The 25,023-nt window shown below is 42.4% G+C and overlaps 1 protein-coding gene across 6 annotated transcripts in view; it reads left to right on the top strand.

Annotated features, from left to right (window-relative positions):
• LOC105834572 overlaps positions 1-25,023 on the top strand; it is a 108,533-nt gene that overhangs the window by 74,295 nt on the left and 9,215 nt on the right. For all 6 annotated transcript variants that reach the window (XM_036285072.1, XM_036285059.1, XM_036285064.1 and 3 more), the window contains 3 exons: positions 3,505-3,634; positions 5,429-5,792; positions 23,650-23,799. In XM_036285072.1, the coding sequence (XP_036140965.1) occupies positions 5,547-5,792; positions 23,650-23,799 (396 nt within the window). In that variant the 5' untranslated portion in view covers positions 3,505-3,634; positions 5,429-5,546. The remainder of the gene's footprint in view (positions 1-3,504; positions 3,635-5,428; positions 5,793-23,649; positions 23,800-25,023) is intronic.

Below are 25,023 nucleotides of genomic sequence, written 5' to 3'. Positions count from 1 at the left end.
TGTTTTTTAAGCTGCATTATAAATCGTTAAGACGACATAGGTCTCAATGAGGCGCACGTTGCGCAACGCAACAGAGCAAACGCGGCAAGGTGAATGCATTTAAAAGTCGACTCCGGTAACGAAGTGTCAAGGATAAACGCGATTACGTGAAGTTTACCGGATTTGCGGAATCAAGTTCTGAGTGTAATCGGCCTTAATCGGTTTTCGTTATCGGTTACACCGCTCGTCGTAAATGTTTCAGGCGGCGAAATTACGGCGATGACGATTACGGCGACGACAGGTGGCTGTCGATACTTCGCCCGGTATCCGCGCGCATCAAACTCACTCCCGATATTTATGTTAATCGATACGGCGAAAAGTGGACTTAAGTGTCGTTCATACGAGAGTTAGTTACGCGACGTCACAATGACAAATTGTATTGTATTGCATGTATCGGATATCAACTATCATACATACACAGATATTGTAAGAATAGAAACGCGTTCGGGAAAAACGCTATTAGCGCTATTTGGTAGGCAATAAGATAGTGCTACCAAATGCAGTCACTGATGATAGTATAGATTGTAATTGCGCGCTACATACGCTATTTCTTCCGTGGTACATTGAGGAAAAAAAAGTTGTTAATTTGACAAATTTTTCAACTTGATTAAATTTCTTCAATTCACTTGAATACATGAAATATTTGAACGTCAATTTAAGTATATTTACTTATATATTTAACTGAAGCTGAAAAACCGCAGTAAAGAAACAAAACAGTGGTAATGCAAACGCTACGTTAATGCCATTCGCGGAGCTAGTTATTGCCGTATCTCGCTGGCTTCACGAACAGTATTGATAGCACTTGTGTTTATAGCGCTAATAGCGTTTCCCCGAATGTACTCTAGACCGAGTATCTAGTCAGGTGAATGAAGATCAGATAGAAAAAAAAACATGAAATAGTTACCGAGAAATTTCATTCTCTCTTTCTGATCACAATTGTATCTTTTCTCTTTTATTATTAATTGTCTTTTATTTCTTTCTTATCTTTACGCTTGATCTTTTTTACGTCTATGGTTGTACATGCGAATACATTTTTTTTATCTTTAATGGGAGAGAAGACTATTTTTACATATTAAATATATCTCTTCCCTTCTAACAAATTAAATTAGATGTTTGCTAAAATTTCATTATGTCGTTCTGTACGAGAGCAAATTTACAAACTGTTTTGACTTGGTAAACATAGTTATCAAAGAAATATTCAGGACATATAGAACTTTCCCGTTCATATTGTCAATGCTATAATCAAGGGCCCTGATTAATTGATTACTTCGCCGCGACGCGACTGTATTACTAAAGTTTCGAGCTTCAATAAAGTTTCGCGGAGTTCCAGATAAAACAATTTCTATATTTGTAAAGGGGAACAACTCGATAAATAATACTTAATAAGATTTAAATCTGAGATTTAAAAGAAAGAAAAATTATCTGTGACGCTTTTTAATATACATATTTCAAATATAATTTGCAATGTTAAAATTTTTTAATGTAACACACATAAAGTATTTTTCAATTATATTAATATCACATTTTATAATAATATAAAATTTGTATTAATAATTTATATTTTATATATTCTTATTTAAATATTTTAGTATTGAAAATTTTACTCTGTTATTTGCATGGCTAGTTTATCAATTTAGAATATGTCGACATACAGTAGCAATTACATCGATTTTTATACAATGACCCACACTTAAAAAGAAATTTACAGTCTTTGCTTTTTCTTTTTTTTTTTCATCGAAGCCACGGCTACAGATTACTGCAGAAACTGCAACTGCAAATAATCTGGCGTTTATCTCCTACCAGATTTGATCGGCTTTATTGGTCCTTTCTTCTTTGAGATTTCTTTATGTTACTATAACGAAATTTCAACCTTGTCGACCTTGAAATTCCTTCAGAAATCGTTCTCTATATCCGAGAAGAAGAATTGTGAGTCATCAGCGAAGATCGAAAGATCTTCATGTCATATCAGCACGAATCTCAGCATTTCGAAAGGAAAGAAGCTTCTCTCAGATCACTAAAGGCACCGCAGAAAAGCAATTGCTTTTTTGAGTGGATAGCTCGAACCATTCGAGGTTGAATCGTTTCTACTTCGAACCGGTCGACCGCGAAATTCCTACGAATCTCTGCCCGGCCCTCAGTTTTGAGGCATCGACGTGAATAAAGGATTTATTTTCGTCCTACCCGTGAAAGTGCGCCGCGAACGGCGAACGGGGAGGGAAAAAGGAGCCGTCGAAAATTCTCGTAGAAAACGCGACAGTGAAAGCTCCTCAGCGCGTTATTTGCCAAGGTTTCTCGCCGCCGGGTAGTTTCTCCGGTTCGTATTATTATAGCAAATGCGGATCCCTCCATGCAAAAAAGTGGAGTGGAGAGAACACAGCGCGTATATAGCGCGATCGACAAGCTGCCACGCGGATAGAAATCGATTTAACTGTAATTGCCGGGCGTCGTTATCCGGCGCGCTGCGCCGTTATCCTCGTAATCGACGTACATACGTTGACACGACAGATAGATAGATAGATAGATAGATAGATAGAGAAAGAGAGGAAGAAGAGAATCTAGTTACCACGCTCGCTTCAGTAGAATCATCTAAATTCTTTGCACCTTTTTCCCGAATTTAGAAAATCCATGCTTAATCTGACGTTAAAATGAAAACGTGTAGTGCAATTATTAAAGCGAGATTTCTTAAACCTCGACTTGAAAAATTAAGTTGTAATAATATAAAAATTTTAAAATACTTTGGATTAAGTTTAACCTTGGACCCAATAAAATTAATATGATTTGAAATTATTTCAAAACTTTCCTTTATTACGAAGATATAAAGCAGTAATGAAAATAACACTATGTTTATAGTAACTGGGATTTGCACCGGTTTAATTTGCAAGAAAATTTATGTGAGCAAGCAACATACCTGAATTATATATATATATATATATATATGAATAATAAAATAAAGCGTGACTTTCAGAGATATGAGAAAGAGGCTATTTTCATATGGATGGCAAATAAAGAGTGGTAACGATAATCGATGAAAATGAAAATTAAAAGGACTCGAGCGTTCTTGAAATCGCCGGACTTTATGTCAATTCTCCGATATAATTTCGTTGAGTTGGTGCTGCGGTTGCTGTGGGAACATATAAACGAAACGCGACCTTTTCCATATCTCATCGAAAATTGATTCCGAAATCCTAGCGGTTTCACATACCCTATTCTAATGCGCCATACCGGTGGGGCTAATGCGAATGTCGCCCGCGACCGTCGGTTATCACTTCTATCATCGCGCGGCGCCAAATGAACAAATCTGTTCGGCTCCAATCGTGCCCGTCGATCTAATATACCGTTGACTGTCATCTCCGCCCGAACATACGACAAATTAGTCGCCGTTATCGCACGTCAATCTTGATCGCGTGCTAATCGACACGCCGGAACATGTAATAAAACTCACGTTTCTGTTATTTGTATTTTCAGGTGAGGTGAACTAAAGGAAATCGTCCCCGAGAACTTGGTTTATGCACGGGTATTACAGAGGGAAGGACGAGCCGACCCTCATATCTAATCCTGAGAGAGAGAAAGAGCCAAGGGTTCAAAGACTTACTTAGTAAGTAGTAAAAACGAGCAATCATTCGTCAAGATCTCCAAGACATATGAGACTACATAAAAAAATCTGCCAAGTAAAATAAAAGTAAAATTGAGAAGAAACGAAGAAGAGAGTTACTGAATGCGTATCGGTCACCTAAATTATACCTCATTAATATTTTAGATTTTTATTTAATATAAGCATTTAGTGATAAAAAATATGAAATAAATGAGAAATAATGTGGACCAAAATTTAACAAGTTACATTTTTATTTTTCTCTTGTTTTGTGCGCGTTAACAATATACTTTCAAAAATCGAATACAACTGATGTTAATTTTTAATCAATTTATGTAGATGATAATAATGCAATCATACAACTTTATACTGAATTATTATATTTTCAAAAAAGAAGGTTCATATTGTAGAATATGTTACATTTATTGCATGTACATATTTGCAATTACAAAGATTATTAAATCAATATTTTTATAAGATCTGTCAGTTTCCTAAATCGTAGCACAACAAATTTTAACAATTGATATGCATAAAAATGTCAGTTGCAAAAATAAATTCAAGGGAATTTATTTCGACATCCTTATCTTTTCATTATTATTATTATGATTAATTACTAGACGGAGATATATTTTCATTATTATGATTAATTACTAAATATTTGAACCTCTTCTTGAATAAACTATTAATAAACAGAGCATTAATGATTTCTAATATTTTAAATTACTTTAATTCATAAGTTCGATACATTCACGGTTTACGGATTCATTGTATAGGCGACTGATTATCTAAATTTATTATATCTTTTACAGCACGTTGCAAAAAGATTTATAATTAATTTGTTATGAAAGATTAAACTACAAATTTCAACCTTTATTTATAACAATAACAAATGGGAAATGTAATTTTAAAAAATCGCAAAATACGCATTCAGCAACTCTTCCTTACATATTTCTTGCCTTAAATTGAAAAGATAATATAAAAAAAACTTCTTAAAGCTATTTAGAAGTTACATAAACCGTGGATTGAAATTTCCAGAACTTTTTGCTCAAAACATTTTGCATTCCATTTAATTATTAAATCAATCTGAACTGAATAACAGTTATACAATGTGCGCTTTGTACGAGTCAGTCGAGTCGCAAAAAAATTTCGTTCAGCGTAGGGTTCAGCGTTCTCTGTCAAAGTATCAGTAACGGTACGAAAAGTGATACCCTCTTGAGCGTAAACATTCTATCAGAATGAAGAATAAAGAAAGAACGATAGCGCGATAAACATTCACGCGCGGTTATCCTATCCGATATGCGACGCGGCTTCTTTCCTTCCTTCGGTGACGGTAAACTTCCTGCCAGCCCGATACCGGTGTGACAATGACCGGTCACCACCACGAGCCGTATCTGCAGCGAACGCGTGCTTCAACGTTGCAAACTCGCGCTCGCGCGAATTTATGCAAAACAATCAGATCGTTCCACTTCATAACTATTCATGTTATATATCGTGTCGCGCGATGTTTTTTTTCCTCTCTTTTATTACAAAACGTTGCGTACAATCTTTTTTTTTTTTCCTTCGATTTTTATCGAAACGCAAACATATTTGACGACTTTACGTTTTCTTACGTGCTACTCAAATACTTAAACACTGACGTTAGAAGACGAAACTTCGCTAACTCCACCGCGGCGCTTTTTAGTAGAAAGCCGCGTGTCCCAAAATGAGACGACGATTCTCGCCTCTCGAGATCCCGTGAAAAACCAATATCAAGGTGTCCCTGTTCCGACCTCTTGACACGAGTTTCTTCCGACGTTGCAGACATTGGCGGGGCGCAGGGGGAAGAGAGGGTGGGCGACCAGAGTACGGTGAACCGGAAGCGAACGCGACGGTGGCCGGCTCGGTCGAGGAGGAGTTTGCGGCGGCGCCAGGGCCGCGCATGCTTCAACAACGAGGCTGTACAGGAACGACAGCACCACCCGCACCCGCTACGACGACCGGCTCAGCAGCATCATCGTCATCTCCATCCTCATCTTCATCGTCCAACATGTTCCCACAACAGTACTGCCTGAGATGGAAGTACCATCACAGCAACCTGCAGACCATGTTCTCGCAGTTGCTCGAGCGGCAGGCCTACTGCGACGTCACGCTCGCTTGCGAAGGCAAAACGTTACGAGCGCACAAGGTAAACAGAGCAGAGATCATCGCGATAATGACGATAGTGACGTCGATGACGCGCTTTCTCATGCGCTCCACGTGCACACGGCCCGCCGAGTCACGGCGGTTACGGAATTGTCAATGTAAATTTTCAATCTCTTAAGTTTATTTGAAAAACAAACTAGATTGAAAACAGAGCGATCAAACGTTGATATACCGTCCTTTCTTTTTCACTTGGCAGCCTCTATTGTTATTAATGATCTTCGTTAACTTGAGAATGGGCATGATAACCATTTTTTTTTGTCGTAAAGCGTAAAAATCTTGAAGCTATGTGTCGTCGCGCCTGTCACGTTCCTCTTCTAGGGGGAAAAAAAAAAAAAAACAAAGTAAAGATCACATTGTATAATTTCTTTAAATAATCTCTCAACGTCTATTAAGATTAACTTGACGAGTTGATATCGCACGCGTGCTCGACTGTTGTATAAACATGAATAGATGCATTAAGTGCGCTGATTAGTAATTTACCGTGGCGATAAGCATCAATCGGAAACCTGTAGCACAGAACCGCGCTTGATATGAAAGTCGACGATATAAGAAGTCCTATCGCGAAATAGAGAAATTAGTCGCGAGTGATTCAGGATACGCGGAAACTCGATTTCCGGAATTTCGCTGTAACGTGAAATTGGATTTATGACTGAAACTCGATAAGTGGAATTTCACAATTCGATTTACGGGAAATATATAATAAAATTGCCATTTTCCTCGATATTTCATCTCGAATCCGGCTCGAAACGAGCTCAGTCCCTCGGCTGCATTGCGAGAGTTATCTTGTCAATTTTCAATTAAAATAATCGAGTCGATATAAGCCGCGCGCGGCAGCGCCGCCGCACGGTACTTGCGTGTGCACGCGACCGAAACGAACTTGGTCGTCGCTAATTAGAGCTCCGTCCTTGTGACGGAGCCCTGTCTCTTGTCAAAACACGATTATCGTGACGAAATGCCTAACTCAGTTTTCGGGTAACGCGCATCGGAGGAGAGAGAGACTAAAACTTGTAATCGCGCGCTGCCAACGTCGCCGTCTCGAAATCCTGTTTCTACTCGGAACTCCATTTCGAGCGCACCGCGAAATGACGTTTTCATCACATAAATGTGTACACACATACGTCCGTGTATGTGCAGGATGACTCACTAGTGACTCGGTCGTTATTTTCCACCCTCGGGATGGGGGGGAGGGAGAGGGAGGAAAAGGGAAGAGTAGCACTTCTTGAAATTATCGAAACTATTTCGAAAATGCCGCTCGGTCGAATGTATCGCGGTATTTCAGGCTCCGTCTCAAAAAGACCACAATTTCGAAAAGTGGCATTCTCCCCGACTGAACGCTTCCTCTGAGCACGTCCCTTCGAGCCGCGCCGGGTCTAAAATGTCTTTGATGTATGGAGGGTACTTCCAACTTCGTGGTATGATTCTTTTCGTCCTTCGCAATATTCTTTGTGAATAGCGTGTAGTAAAATTTAAAAAAGAGGTTCAATTAAAGCCCTTATCCTTGACCAACGTAATCGCCGAATTACAATTTACTTCAATGGCAGTAATATAAGCCGTATCTATAACAATATGTCCCCCGTGACGTCCCGGTATCCAATACGGACCCTAACAATACATCATCACATTCTATTGTATCATCCATTTATTTAGTAAAATTAAGAGATAAGCTCAAGTCATGCGTTACTCGCTATTAGAGTTCATCAAAGTCTTTTTTTTTTTTTTTTAGATTTTTAAGTCATTATTCATATAGCTCAAAAGTACACGCAGATAAATAACATTCTCGTGGTAGGAAATTATTGCTCAATTTAGTTTTCTCTTTATAAGTAATGATTATCTTTATAAAGAGTGATATTTTCGAAACGCTGAACATAAATCATTGACTGGATGAAATCATCAATTAAGATCTGACTATATATGATCTTAAATATAAAATTGGACATGTGAATAAACGCCTTAAACCACAAAGGAATACGGATTTCAGGCTCCGTCGTAAATATCTCTCTCCGTGATCATTTATTACTTGTAGATTACGTTTTGCAACATAGCATGGTTCTGTGTTGCATAACACATGTACATGTTCAATTGTTTTCAATGGAACGATTCGTGCTCCACATTCGTCTGATATATAAATTAGATACGCCCACTATTGGAGTCAGTCATCCGAATTAAGGTTCGTGAACCTCAATGACTCGCTCGCGTCGATGAGAATTACGATCGATGTCCAAAACGACGACGAGAAAGACCGTGCGTTATTATCTCGCTGTCGCTAATTATAGATGCGTAATCGGATCGCCCCGGTGATGAGATCATCGAAAGTCGGGTTGACGGGTATCCCGCGTTTATATGTACGTGTGTATTATATGTGTACAGATCAAACGCGAAAACTCGAAGAATCATGGTAAGGGTAGCACCACCACCACCACCACCATCACCACCATCAGCCATCACTCTCTCCCTCCGTCCTACCCGACCCGATGGAGACGACTCCTGATAATTGGATTCTATTCCCAGCCAAAAAACCCGGACGATCTGTAGCAGACGACGAATGCAATCCCGTCCGGTTTCCACGGACCCGGGCTCTTGCTCTTTTTTCGCGTACACGTGTCTCTCGTTCGCTCACGCTCCCCTATCTTTCTACCCTTCCTGCCGGCTTCTACCTGCCTCCCTCTCTCTCTCTCTCTCTCTCTCTCTCTCTCTCTCTCTCTCTCTCTCTCTCTCTTCACACACACACACTCTCTTTTCTCAGTCCCTTTCGTTTTTCTGCGTGCCCCGTGGTTCTTTTCCCATAGCGCGCCGTGCAGAATTTTCTCGATTCATCTTATTGTACGTCGCGACGAGAAAAAGAGGGGAAGAGGAAGGGAGAGAGAGAGAGAGACAGTAAGAGAAAAATACATCGACCGTACGAGGACCGGACGAGGATCGAGAAATAAAAAGAGAGGGGCGAAAAGGAGATGCAGAAGTTAAAGGAGGAAGAGAGAAAGAGAGGAGAGGGACAGACGGATGGACGGACGAGGCTCGCCGCCTGCCTCGTAGAAACATAAAACTTAACAAACGATCAATTTTCTGTTCTTTGTTTCTTACCGGGGTGGAACTACGGCATTTCGCCACTCTCTTTCCCCCCTCCCGCCGTTCCCCTCGCCCGTCGGCCTCCCTTCCTCCTCTTTATTACCCCCTTCCTCTGCCGCGCGCGCTTCCACCCTGTTTCTTCCCCTCGCCGGTTCCCTCTTCCTCGTTCCCTGCCCTCGCCCTCCTGCCTTCCTCCTTCTCCTCCACCTCCTTCTCCTCCGTCTCCTCCTGCTCTGTTTCGTTCCTCACGTCTCTCCCTCTTTTTTCTCTCTCTTTCTCTCTCTCTCTCTCTCTTCGGCGGCCTGTGCGTTGAAACGAGCCGCGCAGAGGAGAGGCACTCTATCAAAGTAGAGTACGTTCGGCTTGGTTTATTTTTTACTTTGGGAGGGGTCCAAATTGTAAAATCAATACTTCCTCCTAAATTTAGAATGCCGCCGACGCCGCCGCCGCCGTCGCCGTCGATGCCGCCGGCACAACGGGCGCGGGTTTTTTCATTTCTTTCCCCCCGTAAGCGCACGTCGCGGCAGCTCGCCTGACTCCCGGTGCTCGTTTGCGTCTCGTTCCCCCGCCGCCGCCGGCGGAGCAAGACCGGCCGGCCGGCACCCGCCGCGCCTTCGGCGACACCGCCGGCTCAGTCTCACGCCGCCCGATAACGTCGTTCTAATTAAGATATTAATATTTAGAGCAACATGAGATACATCCGCGGACACGTACGTAAGTAATATTTCAGCTGAATTACATTTTCGGCTATCAAAAATTTAAATTACCTCCTTTTGCGGCGAGTACTCGTAGCTCATAATATCGAGAACACTCCCCTCTGCATTTCCCTTTGAATCTGATAGACATGTAAGGGGAGAAAGGAGGGATGCCCTTTGTGCAGCTTCGTACATTTGTGAATTGTGAGCAAATTGCGAAACTATGCGAATCAGAGAGAATTATTCCCGAAGAATCAAAAGTTACTCCCGCATAAAGGAGAAGACGTACGAAAGGGAGGGAGGAAAAAAAAAAGAACCACTCGACATCAACTCGATATGAATGCCGTGAGAGCTGAAGTGTACGCGAATGCTGAGATATATATCGCGTACCTACTTTCGGAGATGCCGGGCGGCAACGACGACAACGGCGAAAACGAAAGGGACTGTCGAGACGACAGAAGTTGAGCGCGGCAAGCGTCGAAGGGAAAGGGAAAAGGAAAGGGAAAGGGAAAAGGGAAAGGGAAAAGGGGAACGAACGGGCGGGAGGCTTTGTGGACAGCTGTTTCCTCGTCTAGCACCACCTGCACCCGACTTGCCTGCCTGCCTGTGCGTGCGAGACACATTCCACGAAAAGAAAGAGACAGCCACGGGAAAAGCTCCGACCCTCGATGACGTGGCTTTTTCGACGTCCTTTTCTTCCCCTCTATCTCTCTGCGACTCGCGACTCCACTCCTATTTAGGTCGATAACCTTATTTAACTAACTTTGGTCAACGATTGCTTTACTCTTTCCTGGTAAACAACTGCGCGCCGAATAGGGAACGAAAATTCCGTCGAACCATCTAACTGAGAATTCGGAGAACCGTCTGTTGCGCATCGGCAGTAGTTTTAATTGGCTCGACCACTTTTGCCTTCGACGTCGGTTAATAATTTAAGAAGGAAGAAATGCAATGAATCTCTCTCACTGTCGCGCTGTTATTTCTAGATATACATCTCAATTATATTATTTTTATATATCAGCTATAAAAATTACCATATTATCACTCGCGCACTGTTCACCCACCTCGTTGAGATTAGTTATTGCCAATTGTCTCGTCCAGTTGTTTCCTGTCGCTCCCGGCTCGAGTTATAATGAACGGAGGGGAAAAAAAAAAAGATTTAGTGCACCCATTATCGACGTGCGACCGGTTTTTACTTGTTAACAGGTAACGCGCGGTGGGACGAATAGACCCGACATACGTAGTTGCAGCGCTCGCTCGCTCGATCGCTCGCGGAAAAAGACTCGCGCTTTAGAGGAACACGACGTGAACACGGTGAAACGGCCACGGTATCGCGGACACTCGCCTTATTTCGAGTGGCACGGAAAAAAGGCTCGCCTCGTGAAACTTTCGTAATATCGATGCGATCCGGAACTTTCGAGGGGAGAAGAAGATTCGTCCGTCCGTCCGCGCGCTCGTCGATACTCCCTTCGATACGATTACAAAACCCGCTGGCAAAAAAAAAAACTCCCATGTATCTCTTTCGGCGGGGGAACAGGAGAGGGAGATGTACTTTGTACGCCGATGGTTATCGCCCTGTACTTGCCCTGTATTCCCGCCGGACCGACCGAGCTCTCCGGGAAATTTCTATCCCGCATGATTGCCTGGCAGGAGCGAAAAAGAGAAAGAGAGGGGGGGAGGAGAAGAGGAGAGAGAACGAGAGATGGAACTTTTGAGATGCTTTAAACGACGTTCTGTGAATGTGAAAAAGAGGAAAGGGGCGCGCGCGCAGGGGAAACAAGAAAATCCTATATTCGCTTCGCGGATGACTCTCTCGCGTGTCTTCTCTTGATTCCCTCGCGCTGATACCGCACCGAGTATCTGCCCTGATGTGCGCGAAACACGGACGTACAGGAACGAGATACATTCAGCGGGAATAATTAATTTTGCTTCTTTCGACCTGGGGATTTAGAATCTCTCCTCGGCACGGAAAAATAAATGAATCCCCCGGCGCGCTGGGCGATTGGGAAATTCGTTTCATTTATCAGATGTATGACCGATAGCAATATCACATTTGATAAAAATACTCGATGTTATTATAGTAAAACGTAAGTATGTACGACAAGGCATTCTTAGATTTTACTACTACAATACGTTGTCCAAATTAAATCATCTCATTGATCGTACAAAGACTAATCACCGGGAGAAGAATAATCGCATTTATTATACACATGTAGAAAACATTATTTTCTTCTTCATTAAGGTTATCGGTTGTTAAGTAAAATGTTAAAAAATAAAGCATCATCGCTTTATCATTAGAGTCACGCATTCAACAAGATGAACTTTTATTATTAAATTTAATAATATATACATAGATAAAAATATACGCAATTACATGTAGTTTTCTAAATGATTAATTTTTCTCATACGGAATTGTATTACTTTTTAATTACTATTAATACTTGGCCAATTAAAGATATGCGAGTCGCGGTTTAACGGAAAAAAAATAAAATATAAGAAATTAGATTCGCATTGTCTTCTCTATAAGAAATACATCTCCCTCAACATAATCGTTCGACTAAAAAGCAAGGCGTACATTTTATCACGCTATTATTAATTACAATTGCGAAACGCAGTGTCATCGAAAAAATAGTATCACTCGAGCGCGTTTCTTCCTAAGTCGAGAATCTCGAGAGCGTAAAAATATCAGTTATCATTTGGACTATGCAACACATTACTCTTTTTCCACGACAAGTACGTCCTCGTTAATCGTTCACGTTCTCAATCACGCGGTTGTAAACGCGATAATGCTTTCTGGGAATCTTTTTTTAGCGTAAACGAAAACTAGAATTGATCGAATCACTCGACGTCTGAGAGAGATAGAAAGGCGGAAAGTAAGAGCGAGACAAACGGACTTTTCTGTTTGGACTTTAATGAATTTGCCTTTAAACGCACGTCATAGCCGATTAATCGAATCGGCATCTGTAATGAATAATTATTGGACTTTTGATTAGTCAATGAATGCGCCAAAATTGCATTTAATTTTTTTCTTTTTAAACCGACCTATTTTTGAGTTCTGCTTTTGTAGATTTCACGACGCTCGCGAGTCCATTTTCTATTAAAAGTAACCGTTTAACTAGACATGTTTTTCCAGTTTCTTTTCCATTAGAAGTAGCTATAAGTGGAACCGGTTATTTCTGCGTATAATGAGAAGTCTTTTTTTTTTTTAAGCGTACAGATGCGGAAAGAAAAGAGACGGGATAAGATTTTATCGTGACTTATTGAATATATTCGGCGTAAAAAACGCGATTATGCTTTAAAGCGTTACAAAAATTGAACTAAACTTTATAAACGTCCTTTCGTATAAATACATGATGTGTAATTTTAAATAATGCGAAAATGTACGATATGTAATTTCCACAGCGTAAACTTTTATTTGCCCGCTGCTAACCGCAGGTTTATTACAATTTAATTGCTCTCCTTTTGATACGCAATTGAAGCACGAAACAAACGTACGCGAAAAAGAACTAATTTATTATGATAGCATTGTGTGAGAACAGTTTTCGACCTGATCATACCATCGCGACAGACACGGAAATTAATTTCGGGCTTATAAATATTACATCGCGATGTCAAAGAGCTCGAAATATCCTAGATTGAATTGATTATCGTCCGCGAAAAACCAACAACTCCGTGTTTTACCAAAACGGAGATATACATTTATACATGAAGTTATATTAAGTCTAAATTAAAATCATTTTACGTTTTAAAAGGACGAAAGTATGTTTATCCGTCGAGCTATCAAAGAACCATATACACTTACAGATACCGCAGAATTATACACTCGATAACACGTATCCAGAATATAAATTATTTGTACGAGATATTTTCCGTTATCCCAAGGCGCGTTTCAACTTTTCTATTTAAATAATAAGGTTTAACACATTATACATTTATGAAATTATGTCGTGTGTGATTTAAAAAGAGTCAACAAGAATTGAGAAGAAATCCTTGGTTGTGCGGAAGCATATAAAATGCAAAGGAATATCTTAAATGTAATGACACACACGTTCGAGAGGCATAAAAACGTATTAATATCCTCAAAGTGAGAGCCTCACAAAGCATAAGCTTTTTTTATTCGTCCGCTAGCTAGTCGATTGACGTCACGAAGCAAATATATACCTAAAACGATGATCGTGTCTCGACGTAGGGCGGAGTTCGAGCCCCATGACAAGCGATATTTTCGGCATTCGGGACGGGGGGGGAAGCGCGGGAGGGGGAGAGGGGTACGGGCGAGGGAATTATGCCAGTATTAACCGGAATATGTGTGTTAATGTTAGTTAGGTACGCTATCGACCGAGCGGCTACGTGGCGTGAAAAGAGAACGAGAAAAAACGACAGTGAGATTCCACGCGTTCTCGACCGTAACGATATCCACTCGTCTCGTTCTCAAGATGCACACCGGGTATTACCCCGCCGGTGCGTTGCGGGTAATTATGTGCCGGCGTACACCAGAGGGGCTGCCAGGTGCTAAGGTCGTTAAACCCGGACATCCTGCGTTCTAAAAACGCGACAGGCCTCACTCTAATTGCACGAGTAATAATACGATTTGACGTTCCCGTAACGCGGTGTCTCGAATTTTAAGCCGGTTGCTTGGGAAATCGACCCGGGCGAGATGCACGTGTGTGCGTCGCGTAAAAATCACGAGAGCAAGATCCTTCGGCCCTTCGCGGTGAAACCACCTCCCCTTTTCCGCAGCAACTAAGCCTTAAAGTCCCGAAATTTTGGAAACGAGTCGAAGAGTAAGTTTTCTTATACGTAACTCCCACGGGAAAATTTGCGAGAATCTTTTCGGAGGCGGAAATTGTGAGGAAAATTAGGGTGTCCTTGAAGGGATGCGCATGTGTATGTTGTGTGCGGTGCGCGAGAGCGACGATGTGGGAAAAGGGTGAGAGCGTTGTACCTGTCTGAATTTTCATCCGCGGCCGAACGAACGAACGAACGAACGAGCGGTGCCAAGAGAAGCTCCCGCACGTGCACTAATAGGATTTTACGAGCGACGCGTGGCGAAGGAGAGATCGTTTCGCGAAATTAACACTCGTCGGAGCGAGTGAACTCGTAAAAAAGTATAATCGATATTTTCGTACGGGCATGAGTGCTTTTCCCCCGACGGTCCCTCCCCTCTCTCCCCTCTCTCGCTACACGTGCACATACACACACACATACACTTGTGGTTTCTCACTCACTCGCTGACTCACTCTTCATTCACCGACATTCATTCCACCTTTTTATCTCCCTCGTCTCCCTCGTCTATTCGACTATTTTACTCTACCCACTGATGAAGTACATTTTCCCCTTTCCCCCTTTAAGGATAGGGTGCCACGTGAATCACCCTGTTCGCCCCGTGTCCACGTATAAACGTGACACCCCCCCTTCGCCTCCCCCTTTTGCGCTCCCCCTCGCTCCGTATCCGCGGCTGACAGCGTGCACTGCGCGGCGTAAGAGATTAATTTCTTTCACTCGTACACCTCGTATACACGCTAATATTTATCGGGGCTTAATATTTCACATTAGACCATTTCGCGTGCACGTTCCACTTGCGCCGGCCTCGGCTCGCATCAACGTTCATCTGCATTACGCGACACGTGTACGCGTCCAATGTAGTTCACGACGTTTTGTTCCGCCGCGGTGCCACCGATGCGAAAATCGGGATGGCGTCATTAGTGTACACGGGAAAAAGGTTGCACCGCGAAAATCATAAACCGAAGGCGGAGCGCGTGTTGCAAGTTTCCAAAGGAGAGGAAAACAAAAAAGCTCTATCGCGATGTTCCGAATAAACTAAGGGAAGCCGCATGCAAAGGTGATGCAAAAACAGATATCACGCTGCACCCGAAATCTATTGTTCTGAGCTCGAGAATATCTCTTGCGCGTGCAGATTTAATTAAATTGGCTTGGATTTTAAAGTTCAAGGAATGCTAAATGTTATTTCTGCTATACATTTTTATCTCGGGAGGCGGCGGCGGATATCTCTGGAAAGCAATAAAATATATAGGCCGAAATTGCACTTCTAATTCTACCATACACGTAATTAGAGAATGCGAGTTCTGCTTCTCTCGTGCAATAAAAAAAAAATATAGTACAAAGTTATAAATGTAGGAATTAAAAGGAGATGAAAACGATAGAATAGTACGTTGCGTGCGTGGTGGAAGTGTGTTATTTTTAAAGCACATATGCAAAATGTAGATGTAAAGCGTAGAGGATTATAAAAATTTCTTGCGGTTACATAATTTTATAATCCGGTTCCACACAGAGTTTTGCAACTTTAACATCCCAGCCTCAATTACCAGGGGGTATAAATTGCCAGAAATAATGAACCGTCTCGAGAACTCGAAAAAAAAAATCCCCCCAGAAAAAAAGAAGAAACCAACAAAGTTGTCGGCGAATTATCGTCATTAATATTAAAATCGATGATTTTTGAATCGTCTGCGGCTATTTGCACGCTCGCCCGCGAGACACTTCGAGGACCCCAGCCGTTTGTGTAAACTAGACGGCGGGCGAAATTCGGAAAAAAAAAAAAATGTTTCGAGGAACAATTTTCCCCCGCGCGTAAACAGGAAGCGCGTGCGCGCACGCACGCACCGGATGTCCGACGCATCGGTATTTACGCATACTTCGGAGTTCGTTCGCTCTGAAACGCACACCCGGGCGCGCAAGACCTGGCGGCGGCGCGCGTTTTCTTGCTCGTTAAACCCGCCGGGCGTGACGCGCGGCAAAACACAGCCGAGATCCGCGTGCGCTATTAGAAAATCCGCGCGTGACTTACGCGCGGCAGATAAGAAATACCCCCCTTCTTGCGCCATCGCGAGAGAAAGAGAATCTATCCCCGTCCCCGACGCGACGAGATTAAGGCTACACACCGGGAGCGCGATCGGAGATTGTCGCGCTGACAATGAGATAGCGCCGACGGCGCGCCGATGTAAATGCGTGCAGCCTCCTTAATTGAAGGTAAACCTACGACGATTACCGATAAATTCCCAAAGCAAACTCTTGATAAAAGTGAGCACTTGGAACGACACTCGATTTCAGGCAGTCTTACTTCTTAACTCTCCGATGACGTAACGTTTTATTTTTATCTTTACATCACTTATCTTTATTACGTTATATATGTTTTTATTATATATTTACACCGAACGCGTTATCGTTAAAAATTGTGCATTTTTCTGTAACTATCGCAATTTTAATGATCTCAATTATATGGTTCAGAAATAAATAGATAATCAAAAATGAATAACGAAACTTTCGCCAAGATCATACGAAAGCTAATTGTAAAAATGTTGAAGATACAGTTGACATGTACTTTTCACGAAACACGCGCGGCAGTTACAAATAAATGTATTACGCGGTGCCTTCGTACACGCACAAAAAAAAAAGAATGCGTTATTCTCTCCTTTCTTTCCGCATTTCCGGTTTCTTTCCCGCCTTCATTCATCTCTTCCCCCCCCCCCCTTTTCTTCTCTCTGTTATTCATTTGCCCAAGTAACAATAAAAATTCAAAAATCTTGCTTCCAACTTTTTACCTGGCCACGGCCTTTTCTTCTAGAAATTTTTTTAGTCACAACCACACCGACAATAGTTAGGCAATACACGCGGCCGCGAATTTTCAAATCGGAGAACCGGAGATGAGTTACTGTAGCGACGGTTGTGTTTGCCAAGACCGGAATCCAACCCTCGTCGGCGCACGAGAACTCGTTTCTCGCGCGTCTCGAAACTCCCGGGATAAAAATATATCGCGTATGTAAACGTTATTATATAATTCCAGGAAATCGAAATTCGAGATGCCGTCTAACAGCCCTCCGCTAAACGTGATTTCGCGACTACGGCCGAAATTTCTTAAAGCGAATTTTTACCGCGTATCGATCCTGCAATTTCGTGCACGCGGAAGTGTCATCGCGGCGGTCGTTTTCCGCCCTTTCCTCCCTCTCTCGTGAAATTACTCTCGTGGCGGAGAAAAAATTCGGAACCAAAATTGCACACACGCAAGCTACGTACAAACTCTGGAATTCCTCGTTGAGAAAGTCTTCCATCATTTTTAATTTTTTTTTTTCTTTGAAATTTGGAAATTTCGAAATGTGAGAAACATTCGTCTCATTCTGCTTCGCTTATAACTTATAACCTTCAATTCTCCACATCAACCTTTTGTAAAACCGAGGTATACTTAAGATGAGGGTCAGAACCTGTCGACCACGAGCCGACCGTTCTCATGGTTACGCGTCACATTTTTTTTTTTTTTGTAATTTACATTGTATTAACATGAAGACAATATTCATTAACGACCATCCTTTCTCTTTTATCAGCTTTTTATCAGCGTCTGTTTGCAACACTATGCGAATTTTTCCCAATAACAAATATCCGATTGCTCGAAAAGTGTTACTTCTCGTTATCTCGATGTGGACGGCGCTGGAAAGTCGGACAGTTTTCGTTAATTTTGCCTTTCATCGCGCTAGTGACGCGTGGTACGTTGAACTTTTCGTAAGAAAAATACCGGCCGACCTCTAAAATGGAAATCGCACGTATACATTATTTATAGAATTATATAAGACCGTTTTTCTTCTCCCTCAGACCGATTTATGAGTGCATGAATTTACGCAAGATTTTTCTCCCTCTTTTTATAATAATATAATTATTATTATTTATTTGTGAATTGCTGTCGCAATTCAGGTAAAATTCAAATAAAACAATGTCGCGGATCTCGTTATCGTTAAACACGCAAATCATTTTCATTCGATACTCTTGGATCGCCTTCGAGTCCTCTCATTCCATTGTCGATGATGATATAGTTAAATATTAAATTATATAATATATCCGATTCAATATCATTTTCATAGTCCGTGATAAATTAACGCAAGAATTAAAAGACTATGAGAAATAATATATTACTTAATTTAGAGAATTCTATATTATTTTTAAATGTGTGATTTAATTTTTCTTATAATAATCTCATATTATGTGTGTTAAGTTTTTCTTGAATGTCAATATCTTTTAAAATTACTTTTATAATTAACTTTATAAGTTAAATATATTAAAATAAAATCCATCTAAGATTTAATTTAAGATTTTACTAGTTGTTTCATTTTTTGAAACTTAATTCTCAAAAAGCGCCTTATTTTGACTCAATTATAAATATAATCTGATACATAATTATTCTATTTATTATTTCTCTCTCTATACATTGCGCCACTTTGACATTTTCACGAGGGAAGAATCGTTGCAACTTGCGCGAACAATCCGTACTTGAGGAAAACAATAAGAACACGCTGTGCAGAGTGACACGTTCATCGCGGTTAGACAATCGTTCGCGAAAACGATTTTTACAAAGCTCCGAGACGAGCTCTGGGAAGGATCGGCGCCTTAAAAAAAAAAAAAAGGCAGGTTCGTTAAGTTTCTTGTCTCGATCCCACCCGCACGTCAGACACAAAAAAGGTATCCCTTTTTCTTCCATCCTGCCTTTCCTCTCTCCCTTCTTTGCGCGCGCTCTCTTTTTCGCTCGCTCTCCTCCTTTTTCTTCCTTCCACTGGCACTGTCGTTCGTCCGCCAGAAACGGGAAACGCCTAAACTATCGATCGAATTACGTAACTGCAGGCGGGGGAGGGGCCAGTAATCTCGTTTTTATAACGAACTTCGCCGCGCAAGTGAAATGTCCCTGGGATCGTTATAGACGTTATGAATTATGGCTCTTTTGGACGCTCGAAAGCGCAGCTTTTGGCAAGCAGTGTTAAATGTCGATACCGAGTACCGACAAGTAATTACGATCGGTAATTACAGGCGATAACGTAGATCTCAACTTACGAGAATTAGTGCTTAGAAAAATAGTGCAGAGTGAACTTCTGCCTGTATTTTATTATCATTTAAAAATAATTTTGTTTCGCTTGTGTTGACTCACAAAGATTACATTCTATTTTAATCGCGTCCTTCGCACAGTTTTTTTTTTTTTTTGTTTAAATATTTTTTCTAATGTCGAGCACTGCTACATGACACGAGCAATCTGCGTTTCGCAATAAAAGCTTGTGCGACAGAGAGAAAGAGAGATTCATATTTCACTCTTCTATTTCCCGAGATCATTATTTTTCTTGGATATTTATCGATATTTGCAGATTTTGATATCAATGTCTCCATTCTTCGCTCTCGTCGCGCGGAATTTCCCGCTGCGATAACGCATCGTGTTTCGCTTATCTTGCGAGCACTTTCGAAAACTTTCCGAGTTTTCTGAACTCTTGCTGATTCGCGAAGATCGGCATAATCCGCGGGAAATGGAAATTCTGGAAAAAAAAAAGAAATTCCGCGCCACGATAAGTAATCCGGCCTGACTTTACTCTCCACGCAGGTTACACAGTCGATTATCCGGAATATGCAAAGTAATGGAGCATTACTTATTCGATGTCTGAGACAGATAGCGTAATCTAAAACGTAAAATATGAACAGCATAAAAATATTCATTTTCCTCGGCACGACATTTCGTTGCGGCAATTTATTTATTTATTTATTTATTTTTTATCAAGGTTTTCGGACACGAAATTGGAAAAACGTTTTTTTTTTGTTTTTATGCGAAAGTCGCTTAATTGTAAAAATCGCAAAGATTAAAATTTCAGAGTATCAGCGTGATTTTTCGTAAATACCGATTTGCCTCGCATCGACGTTTGCGCCGCGGGCAATACTCGTCATTATGACCCCCCCTCCCCTCCGCTCTCTCCGCTCGCCGTCCTCGTCCATCCTCTCGCGATACGCTTTTATATCGATTCATATAAATAACTGGAATAATGTCCGGTCGAATAAATATTTATTGCGCGCCATTACGAATGTAAATTTCAGTCGGTATTCCGCGTTTCGCTGCCGCGTTTTGCCGTAAAGCGTCTTGGGATCGATCGCGCGCCTGTCATGCTTCCGCGTTCGTTGTATTAAAAAAAAAAAAAAAAAGAAAGAAAGAAAGAAAGGGAGAAAGAAAACCAAGACAGAAGCGACGAGGACAGTGGGAGGAGACCGAGACGAGGGAGATCGACAAATTTGACGAAGCACCCCTTTTCCGCGCAGGCAGGGTCGTTCTCTCCGCCGGTTTCTTCCATTTATATTTCTCTTTTTTTTTTTTACTCTTGACGAAAGACGAAGCGCCGTTATGCACGATAAAAAGTTTAATGTCAGAAGACGTCGCGGACGGCGGCGGGAGGGTTGGCCGGGAGGGAGGGAGGGAGAGAGAGAGAGAGGGTGGAAGCCGGTGACGGTGGCGAAGGGGGAGGGGTCGAAAGTGCCCGAGGATCGTAATGACTCGATATGAAACCCGGGCAGTGCAATTTCTTTCTTCTTCTGCCCTTTCCGCCCTCCCCCGCTCGTCTCGACGTCTTCCTCTTTTTTCATCGCAGTATTTCCCCATAAAAGCGCCCCGGCATAATAAAAAGCGTTATATAGCTGGCACTGAAAAGTAACGCGTCTATGCGTCTCTCTTTTCCGCCCCCTCGTCTCCCTTTTCCGCCCCCTCCCCCTTCCCTCAACCGCCACCCACCCCCGCTCGCCCGCGAGACGGTCTTTACGGCCTTATTTGCGGAGACGTAAAAATCGCGAAAATCAATACGGAACTTCTAACATTAAATATTCAGGCTATTGACTGGGCGGGGCCGAGTCAGACACTAGTCGTTCGCGGTCCCCCCCCCCCCCCCGCCCCGTGCCACCCCTCGCTCGCGCGACGGAAGAAACTAAAAATTAGTGGGAAACTAAGACTCGATGGATTAACGAGGAGAACGCGGGACGAATACGCGGAGCTAGGGAAAATGAAAGGGTGGAATATGAACACATGGCACGGCGACCGGGGGGGAAAAAAAAATACATATGTAGCTAGTACGAGTTGACGATGAAGATACTATAATATAATAGAAAGACACCGCGCGGTCTACGGACGGACGATCAAATGGAATCCCTAATGTGTCTATTCTTACAAGGAGATCGTTATCGAGCCGGAGAGAAAAAAAAGGGGGGGAACTGTCGCGGAAAATCGAAAGAGACGAGAGGTAGAGAATGTTCCCGTGCGTTGAAATAAAATTTACAAGAAGCAAGAGCGCGGTAACGATTACATACGCGTTTCTCCAAAATGGATCTCCGTAATTGGAAATTTCGCCTCGGCCGCCCGAGAAGCTTCTCGCGCCTTGTACATATATATATATATATTTTTTTTTCCCTTCCTAACGACGACGGGCGACGACGATGCGCCATTAGCGGGGACGTCGTCGTCGCGAAAAAGAAACTCGCGCAACTGTCCGGAAATTCCCACGACATTCGTTCGCGCGCGCAGGGTCTCGTACCAATTTACCTATTCCCGTGTACTTCGTGTTGCTACAACGCGCGCGCCAACGACATCGGCCAATTAGCATACAAAGGAGGTGCAATTAATCGGAAGGTTGTGACGACAATGCGCGCGGCTGAATAAGATCTAACGATCGCCCGGAGCGTCCGTGACGCAAAAAAAAAAGAGAGAGAGAGAGAGAGAAGAAGGAAAAAGAAAAAGGTCGATCGGACTGGATGGAAACGGAAAAATCTCGACACAGTCGCGCGAGCGGAGCCGCTCGATATTCGCGCGTTCGAGAGGACTGCTCGCTGCGATCTGAAAGAAATTACGCGAGATAGATATCCGAAGAATTAACATCGCGATAACGCCTCTCTGGAGTCGCGCTATTACAGATACATCGATCAAAGGGACGCGCGTTACACCACTTTGTATAAAATTTTCTTCGGGGGAAGGACGGGGGGGGGAGCGAGGACCGCCCTCAGAAGGGTTATAAACGATATGCCACGTCGCGAATGAAGAATTCTTAAAGGAGTATGAGGTGCTGCCTCATTGACTTTCATACCAGATATTTACGTCCGTGGAGGAGGAGTCCGGAAGAGGAGAACGGGAGGGAAGGAGGAGGGGGGGGGGAGGTAAAAATCCCCTGAATGTGCAGACAGGAATTCATATTTTATCGGGTGACGCGCGCTCGATCCATACATTACGTTAGTAACGCTCGTTACGCGCGTCAATACGACTTCCCGGACAATTCCATTTCGCCGGTAATTAATAATGATCGACGCGTCGCGGGCGCCGCCGCCGCCGCCGCCGCCGCCGCCGTTGTCGTGTGCGGATCGGTACGCGCGTACGCGCGTGTCCTTATACTTGCCGAAGCGAATAAATTGGATCGTGTTACGTAACGTGAGACCAAAGTGACGTTTATCGCGAGCTGCAGAAAAGAAGGAAAAAAAAAAACAGATAGTGTTACATGTGTTTCTCCGTGCTAATTATAAATTCGACAAATCGCCCGTGATTCCAATACCCGGTGTCACGTCCAGTGTCAATTAATGCAAATTAATCAGGGAACATTGAAACTGAAGCTTATACAACGACTTTTCTGATTAATAAACGATACCGTACCACCGTCCCCGCACGTCTGTGTGGGTGTGTGTGTGTGCGTGCACGCGCGTGCCACGGTGGTAACGAGAATAAGTCACCACCGCCGGTGAAATTTGACGCGAACGGCAACTCAGAGTCCTAACGAAAATATCGTTTAGCTCCGCATTGTGCAGCGCCGCGACAATCAACCGTCGGCCACTATGATTAAATTTGGATAACGTACACAAGGCGGAATCAATTTGACCTCGGTAAATAAATGGCGTAATAATGTCGCGCAGATTGGAAAGCGAATGCATTTTTCATTAGCGCCGCCCGCGCTGTCGAGTGCGACTACGAAGTGGACGCTGCTCTCGTAGAGCGTTACAGAGCGGGAAAAAAAGGGGGGGGGGGAAGGGGAATACGATAATACAGCATCCATCCTCTTCCGCGAGGCTCATCCTCAACGTTGAGGTTCACGGCTTCGACCGCTGTCTCAATTAACCCGCGCGTTATCGATACATAATCCGACACGTACGACTCCGTCCAGAGCGGCTGTGCTCGTAACGCATGTAGAATTTAAAATCGCGTTTCCATTACTACTATTACTACGAGCGTTATTTACACGACTGTTTTTTTCGCGCGGCCGCAGATAACATCGCCGCATAAATGATTAACAATTGCGCCGACTCGCATGTTCGCAGGTTGTACTGTCGGCGTGTAGCACATACTTCGACACGATCCTATCGCAGTACGAGGAGAAGGACCCCATCGTCATCATGCGTGACGTCAAATTCTCAGACATCAAGGTGCTGGTCGAGTTCATGTACAAGGGAGAGATCAACATTGATCACGTAAGTGTTACAATCTCCCTCTAGATTTTTCTTCTGCGCGTGATGTTCGTATCGTTATCGATTCTGCGAGCAACTCGCTTGAGAAATTTATTCTAGAGAGGAAAATTGAAGGAGAAATGTTATTTCTAAGATAATCGTGTTTAACAGAAATGTCAAAAAGGGAAAGAGAGAGAGAGAGAATGAAAGATAAGACAGAAAAGGGCGCAGAAACAGAGGGATAAGGATTAAGAGAGACGAAGATGTTTAGTTAGATTGTTCCGAGTTAAGTTGATTGTAAGTTAGATAAGTTATGCGCACTGAGAAAAAAATCTTGTTGATTTGACAAAATTTTCCAACTAAAATAAAATTTTGTCAATTCAAGAATTTATGCATTTGACTTAAATACACAAATTTCAATTTAAGTATTTATATAGTTAATTGAAATATATAAACACCTGAATAGACAAGATTTAATTTAGTTGGAAAATTTAGTCAAATTACCAATTTTTTTTCTCAGTGCGCGAATGAATAGGCTGGATTGTAAACAGAAATAATAAGCGAATTTAACGCGGAAATCTCGTAATTATTAGAAAACAATAAAGATCTCGAATATACAGAAATATAAAAAGAGAGGAAACAAATAGGAAAGGTTTGCAAAGCAATTAATAAAAGAGATATATTTGTACAAAAATTACAATGGATTGTCGAAGACAGTTTGACAAAGAAGACTGACGCAAAACGCTTATTGCACCTATAAAACATGAATTAAATATTGTCGACTGTGATAATTTCTTTCTCTCTCTCTCTCTCTTTCTCTATCTCTCTTTCTCTAAGCTACATCTTAGATATATTTTCACTTCGTGCTCATTAATGTTGCTATTTGCGGCGGGCGTTTTATTACGTCGCCGTGAAATAAAGTTAAGCAGTAAAATCCCGCCATTCTTCAGACAATAAATCCCCGCCTTCCTCAGCACTTTTCCAATAACAACAATTTCGCGTAGATAACAGCCGCCGCGCTCTGTGACAGCCATGGTTAACGAGAGAACTTTACGGTGCCTATTATCTTGCAAAAAAGTCTTGCTAACGTTTCTCATTCGCACCGACGACAATCGTAAGTTCGAATGCTCCGGGACGTGTTGTGACAAGACCACCGCATATAACATGTCACGAATATCGATCTGTCAGGGTAAATTCATAGTCTGTAAACAAAAAAAGGGGGGGGGGGACGTAGTGATATTCAGTCAA

Source organism: Monomorium pharaonis, chromosome 1 (genome assembly GCF_013373865.1).
Source record: "Monomorium pharaonis isolate MP-MQ-018 chromosome 1, ASM1337386v2, whole genome shotgun sequence".
Lineage (NCBI taxonomy): Eukaryota > Metazoa > Arthropoda > Insecta > Hymenoptera > Formicidae > Monomorium > Monomorium pharaonis.
This window is presented reverse-complemented; position numbering and strand designations above follow the sequence as displayed.